The sequence below is a fragment of the Papaver somniferum genome, chromosome 3 (genome assembly GCF_003573695.1).
Source record: "Papaver somniferum cultivar HN1 chromosome 3, ASM357369v1, whole genome shotgun sequence".
In the NCBI taxonomy this organism is placed as follows: Eukaryota; Viridiplantae; Streptophyta; class Magnoliopsida; order Ranunculales; family Papaveraceae; genus Papaver; species Papaver somniferum.
This window is the reverse complement of record NC_039360.1, coordinates 100,990,655-100,996,873: the sequence shown is the minus strand read 5'-3', so window position 1 is coordinate 100,996,873 and position 6,219 is coordinate 100,990,655. Positions and strand designations below refer to the sequence as shown.

The following is a 6,219-nucleotide window of genomic DNA, read 5'->3' as shown; positions in this document are numbered from 1 at the left end:
CAAAAACAGAATACAATATCTTGTAAAAACACTTGATAAATGAAAAACGCATCCAGACCAATTAAATTCACTGAATATAATTCATAATTTTCAGTTGTTGGTTATAGTGCTGCTAAATCAACAGTATTTAAGCCGCCTGCATAAAAAAAATCGACTGCTAACTTAGCAAAATGATTTAGCAGAAAAACATAATGATCAAAACAATTAGCAACTTTTGCGATCTTTTGCCAATTAAAGGTTAAAGTGATCTTGAATGTTAGTTTGTTATTTTGTGAAAAAAAATTGGGTCTACCAAAATGTCAAATCGTATTTACCCCTGATTTATGCATTAAGCATGGTCCAAATAAGTTGGTTGCAACTTGCTAGATATATCTGTTACTGCACTTGTGTTGACAAAAAAAAGTATCAAGCAGTCAGATATTCCCTCGTGCATGTACCCACATATTAATTACACATCCCACGGTTAATACACATAATGGAAGTTATTCCGTCTGTTATATAAAGGCTTTGTTATTCGCACAAACAGCAGAAGAAAAGACCACAGAAACAAATAACTAATTCTGTGGGAAAGATTCCTGAGAGAAAAATAGAAAGGGAATAAGAAAAAAACAGAGAAGTACTTTTTCTTTTTGTGTGAGAGTGAAAACAGGGAAGTACTTCAGTGATGTTAATGGCGAACGAGATGATTACAGTCGATCCCGAAAGTGGGTTTTGTGAATCGAATTCGATTTTTTATAGTAAACGAAAACAATTACTTCTACCTTGCAATGAAAACTTAGATATTACAACTTTCCTTTCTTCAAAAGTTCACAGAGGAAAGACTGCGTATATTGATTCTTCAACTGGTAAAAGCTTAACATTTTCACAATTATGGAAAGCTGTTGATTCAGTATCTTCTTTTCTTTCTGTTGACTTAAAGATACGTAAAGGTGATGTAATTCTTATTCTTTCTCCGAATTCTATATTTTTCCCTGTAATTTGTCTCTCGGTTATGTCTCTTGGAGCTATCATTACAACAACTAATCCACTCAACACACCTCAAGAAATCGATAAACAAATTGCCGATTCAAACCCCATTCTAGCTTTCACTACTCAGTCTCTTTCACCTAAACTCGCTTCTACTAATCTTCCAGTCATTCTTATCGGAGATTCTACTCCAATTACCCGATCATTATCGGCAACTACTAAACCTTTAATCATTGCATCACTGGAAGAAATGATGAGAAAAGAACCGAGTCCGTACCGTGTTAAAGAACGAGTTGGTTTGGATGATACAGCAACATTACTATACTCGTCAGGAACAACAGGAGTAAGTAAAGGAGTAATTTCGTCGCACGGAAATTTGATAGCAATGGTTCAAACTGTATCAAATCGGCTGAAGGATTCAGATGGAAGCCAAACATATGTGTGCACTGTTCCGATGTTCCATATCTACGGTTTATGTGCATTTGCATCAGGATTATTAGCATGCGGATCAACTGTTGTAGTTCTTTCGAAATTTGAACTTGATGAAATGTTGTCAGCAGTTGAAAGATATAGAGCAACATGTTTACCTTTGGTACCTCCAATACTGGTTGCACTCATAAACAATGCTGAAAATATTTGGAAGAAATTTGACTTGAGTTCTTTAAAAACGGTTTTATGTGGTGGTGCCCCTTTAAGTAAAGAAGTAACTGAAGGGTTTGTAGAGAGATACCCGAATGTTTCGATACTTCAAGGATACGGGTTGACAGAAACTACAGGAATTGGAGCATCCACAGATTCGCAAGAGGAGAGCAGAAGGTATGGTACCGCTGGGTTATTGTCGCCAAGTATGGAAGCCAAGATTGTTGATCCGGAAACGGGTACAGCTTTGCAAGTAAATCAAGCAGGCGAGCTTTGGGTTCGTGGTCCTACTGTTATGAAAGGTACGGAAAAATAACCGGCTTTGATTTTGTCCCTACACTATCCGTTGCTACAGTCAGTTACCAAATTGCCTGAACATTACTGATCTACATTCAGTTGATCCAGTTCATTTTAATCTCCGCTAGAATTTGGTAATTCGGCAGCAACCTTAGCATCCCAAAGGCCTAAACTTTGAACTGCTGAAAAACTAAAAACGGCTATACTTGCATTGACTTTTTTTTCCTTACCTATATGCAAGTTCTTTTTCCTTTCCTATGCAAGTTCTTTCGTAGTGGCATAGTCGGGCCACCGAATAGTTAATTTAAGTAGACGGCTGGCTGAGTGGCTGGCATTGGTCACGAAACTAGTAGTGTTGACTTGTTTTGTAGACAAGCGGATCCAAAGACAGCCACAATAGATATTAACATATGCAGCACATGCGGTATAGGCACTTTGGGACCCTTGTAGGATATTTTTAGCTTGTCGAGACACGAGCCCACGTATATAGTAAAAAATTAGTTAATCAAGACATTGCAATCATGTTAGATCACCACTTTCCGGGAAGACAGAGGTCACTAACTCAAAAATGATTCTTATCTAGTGACCGAGTTCAGTTAGTGGGATCGAATCTAACTACCAGCTTTCACTGTGCTTGCAGGTTATTTCAGTAACATGGAAGCTACCATATCCACAATAAATTCTGAAGGATGGTTAAGAACAGGTGATATCTGCTATATCGACAATGGCGGTTATATCTTTGTGGTTGATAGGTTGAAGGAGCTGATCAAATACAAGGGCTATCAGGTGAACATTGGTTTACCATAAGACCGATCATTTGTGTTTCGATCATATATGAACAGATTCGATATTCATTTTTTTACATAATCTGCTACTAAACTTTTGAATGCCTGCACTTGTTAGGTTCCTCCTGCTGAACTTGAGGCATTGCTGCTTACTCACGCGGATATTTCAGATGCTGCTGTTATCCCGTAAGGCTTCTTTTTTCTTTTCATTGTTTCACATATTGGGAATGAAGAGATAAAAAACACTTGAATACTTGAAGAATTTGATCTGTTTGACTGCTACGATGTTGCTAGTGCTATAGAAGAATTAAATTAGGATTGGTAATCACTCTTGGAGAAAATTACAACCTAAAAAAAAGTTTGTCCATGTAACAGATTTCCAGACAAGGAAGTAGGCCAATTTCCCATGGCATATGTGGTTAGAAAAGCTGGAAGTAAACTGACAGGAAATGAAATTATGGAGTTTGTAGCGAAACAGGTAAATACAAGATATCAATGAACGTATCCACTCTAAGGTGGTGATCTGTTATCATTTAACAACTTATCATATAACCATTCTATTACTGGTATTTCCAGGTAGCTTCATACAAGAAAATTCGACGCGTTTCATTTGTGTCGGCTATCCCAAAAAACCTATCAGGGAAAATTCTAAGGAAGGATCTCATTAAACTTGCGACCTCCAAGCTCTCCAGGATTTGACATAGTTAGGTTCTGAAGCAATTCAATGGGTTTATAATTTAAACCGGTCAATACGTGTATGTAATGAAATGCACATCATTAAGTGCTTTGTAAGGTTCAATAAGAAGTTTCAATATGTAGTGGGAAAATGGAATTCTGTAACAGTTGACATGTTAATACTTAATAACTAAGATCAATACAATTCCGTATCCATGACCTTTTTTTCTGTGTGTGGGTGTGTTATAAATGCCGTGCCACGAGGAAAAATATGACAATAGACTAGGATTAAGTACTCCGAGAGACGCCTACATAACAAAGATAAGGTAATTTCAGAAAGAAAAAAAAAATCTTACTTTCTGACACAATTTTACATTGATAATGGTAAAAGCATTCTTCTTTTCTTCTTCCCGGCCAGTCTCATTTGTTTCCAGATTTTCATGCAGACAAGTAACAGCATAGTAATGCATATTAAGATAAAGGCAAGTTGCATATACCTAAAATACAAAGAAACTGCGGAAAAAACTAGGAATGCAAGAATAATTAGCTCCCATGCAACAGATATCAGCACATCCACCCTGCAGTCATAAAAGGAAAATACCAACATGAAGTAATATGAAGTAAGATGGACAAACCGAAACCAATTTAAGAGACACTAAAAGGTTAAAAGTCAAGAATTATGAGTCTATTGATCTCTTCATTCCATATACATAAAATAATGCAAGCAAACTTTTCCAAGGATCAGTTACAAACCATTCAAGGGTGTTATTTCCCGTTTACTCAGAGAACTCATAAACAAAACTGAATCCTTCTAGTTCGCCCCTCAGTAGAATTGGCAGTCTAGTGTAAAACTCATACAGAAGTCAACATCAGTAATTTCCCAACCACCCAGGTAAGAAATCCTGATGCTATAGAACTCCAAATTGTTTCAGCGGGTTACTAAACTATGGTTACTAAACAGATGTCCTTCTAGATATTTCTTACACTAAGACTCTATGTCTTCGTATAGCAGTTGTAGAGTTCATATGGGTTCAATCTTACTCCTAAACTAACGTTTGAGTTTCTTTTCAAGCTTCGATTATGGTCCTTTATTCTTGTTTATAAATACTTAGGATACCACCTTTGCCTCTTGTTTATAAATACTTAGGTGTAAACACTCCATGTTTACACCTAGAAGAAGTTTAAACACATATTTAACAAATTTAGAGAAATTGCGATGTGTTGTAGTCCTGACATTGCTAACCAGATCTTTGTTATTTTGATCTATTTTTTAGACTATACCAGATATTTCAGACCTCTAAATATGATTCTTTAACATGGTGCTGATGATTATCCTGCATCATTTTTGCTGTTCTCTGTGGGCACTTCATCAGAATGCTTTTTGAACTTTCGGACTATAATTATTAAAAAGATATCCTTATGTTTCAGACCTCTAAATATGATTCTTTAACATGGTACTGATGATTATCCTGCATCATTTTTACTGTAATTTGTGGGCACTTCATCAAGATGCTTTTGAAGCTTTCAACCAATTGTTGTTAAAAAAGATATCCTTACAGGTTGAAATGCCTAATAGCATATCTCGGACTAAAGATATGTGAACTGTCTCCATAGCACTAGGACTCTATGTCTTCGTATAGCAGTGTAGAGCTCAAATGGACAACATAACTCCTTATAGGTTGCTTGCCATTTGTATATAAGATTTTGCAATATTCTAGCTCTGTGATAATAAACCATTCCTTAAGAAAATTTGAAAATTTGACCTAAATAATTAACCAAACACACGTTTAGGGGTTCCTAAAGCATTCCTGATACAATTTCTAGATTCTTGATTGTGCATAAGTTTAACCATTGTAGTTCAGGCATGGTACAGAGATTTTCTTCCACCAACACCAATAACAACCAAAACTCTCAAATCTCATATAACAAACAACACAGATCACATATGTGGGAAGTACTTGGGATATTATTAAGTCAATTAGCAGAAAACATGACGAAATTGGGCTAACAACGAGATCTCCCAAAATCAAAACCCAACGATTCTCAATTGGGTCAAGCAAATAACATCGCCTATAAGATTAATCATATCAAACATAAAAATCTACAATTTAAGTTCGCCAAATGATGAATGAGAAGAAAAATGAAACTGTAAAAAAAAAACTGATTTGAAATTTCGATTAGGTAATTAATGTACGTACCTTGAAGTTGAATTGAGATTAGCAGTAGAAGTAAAGAAAGAAACAGATGCCCAATCATGTTTAGACCGTATTTGATATTCTCTAAGTTGTTCAGCAAGTTTCGGACGAGTAATCATTGCTCTCTCTCTTTCTCTCTTTCCCTCGTTACTGCTACTCTCTCTAATTATTCAAAATTGAAATTCTCTGTTTCCATAAAAACTCGGAAAATCGTGGAATTGAAGACGAAGAAGAAACGAATGAGAACGACAGAGAAAGTAGGAGAGGACTTCGAATTTTGTGTCTGGTTTCAAAAGTACATTTGTTCTTTCCTTTGTTCTTTTGACATAGCAAAAGTTGTGTCAAACTATCAATTGTCCGCTGTACCTCTCTGTGGGCTGGGCCTCAGGGTTATCTAGACTCTAGAGCTTTTGGCTTTGATTGGGTCTATTCATATGCACACACATGGCAAACACCAAAGTGTCAAATGATAGATTCTCCGGGGAGCGATATAGTCTTGCTATTGCTGGTTGGTCATTATAGCGTCCGCCCTAGCCTTGCTATCGCTCGTTGGTATGATCATCATTAAGTAGTTTATCATCGAACCGCCAGAAATCCACCCCTTATAAATGGAAAATTTGCTAGTTGGTCCTAAGCCCATTAAGTTAGTTATAGTAGGGTCC

General features: G+C 36.3%; 2 protein-coding genes across 3 annotated transcripts; one reads left to right on the top strand and one right to left on the bottom strand.

Annotated features, from left to right (window-relative positions):
* The first annotated feature begins 547 nt into the window (after positions 1-547).
* Positions 548-3,887, top strand: LOC113356974 (4-coumarate--CoA ligase-like 5). Its single transcript, XM_026600219.1, has 5 exons — positions 548-1,907; positions 2,543-2,688; positions 2,806-2,873; positions 3,063-3,165; positions 3,264-3,887. The coding sequence occupies exons 1-5, from the start codon at positions 665-667 to the stop codon at positions 3,384-3,386; spliced, it is 1,683 nt and encodes a 560-aa protein (XP_026456004.1). The 5' UTR covers positions 548-664; the 3' UTR covers positions 3,387-3,887.
* On the bottom strand, positions 3,520-5,862 carry LOC113356975. 2 transcript variants are annotated; one of them, XM_026600221.1, is made up of 3 exons: positions 5,561-5,862; positions 3,860-3,940; positions 3,520-3,670 (listed from the first exon to the last, which is right to left on the bottom strand). In XM_026600221.1, exons 1-3 carry the CDS (start codon positions 5,674-5,676, stop codon positions 3,559-3,561), a joined length of 309 nt encoding a protein of 102 aa, XP_026456006.1. In that variant the 5' UTR covers positions 5,677-5,862; the 3' UTR covers positions 3,520-3,558. The 2 variants fall into 2 exon arrangements, with proteins under 2 accessions (XP_026456006.1, XP_026456005.1); XM_026600220.1 differs by having other exon boundaries at positions 3,633-3,940.
* Positions 5,863-6,219: the final 357 nt, after the last annotated feature.

Excerpts from the sequence above, each read along its gene's own strand:
- LOC113356975 (XM_026600220.1), bottom strand. The coding sequence starts at position 5,676 with ATGATTACTCGTCCGAAACTTGCTGAACAACTTAGAGAATATCAAATA. Across the intron at positions 3,941-5,560 it reads AATCTCAATTCAACTTCAAG|GGTGGATGTGCTGATATCTG; the intron begins GTACGTACATTA and ends TTATGACTGCAG.
- LOC113356974 (XM_026600219.1), top strand. The coding sequence starts at position 665 with ATGTTAATGGCGAACGAGATGATTACAGTCGATCCCGAAAGTGGGTTT. Across the intron at positions 2,874-3,062 it reads TCAGATGCTGCTGTTATCCC|ATTTCCAGACAAGGAAGTAG; the intron begins GTAAGGCTTCTT and ends TCCATGTAACAG. Across the intron at positions 3,166-3,263 it reads TGGAGTTTGTAGCGAAACAG|GTAGCTTCATACAAGAAAAT; the intron begins GTAAATACAAGA and ends TGGTATTTCCAG.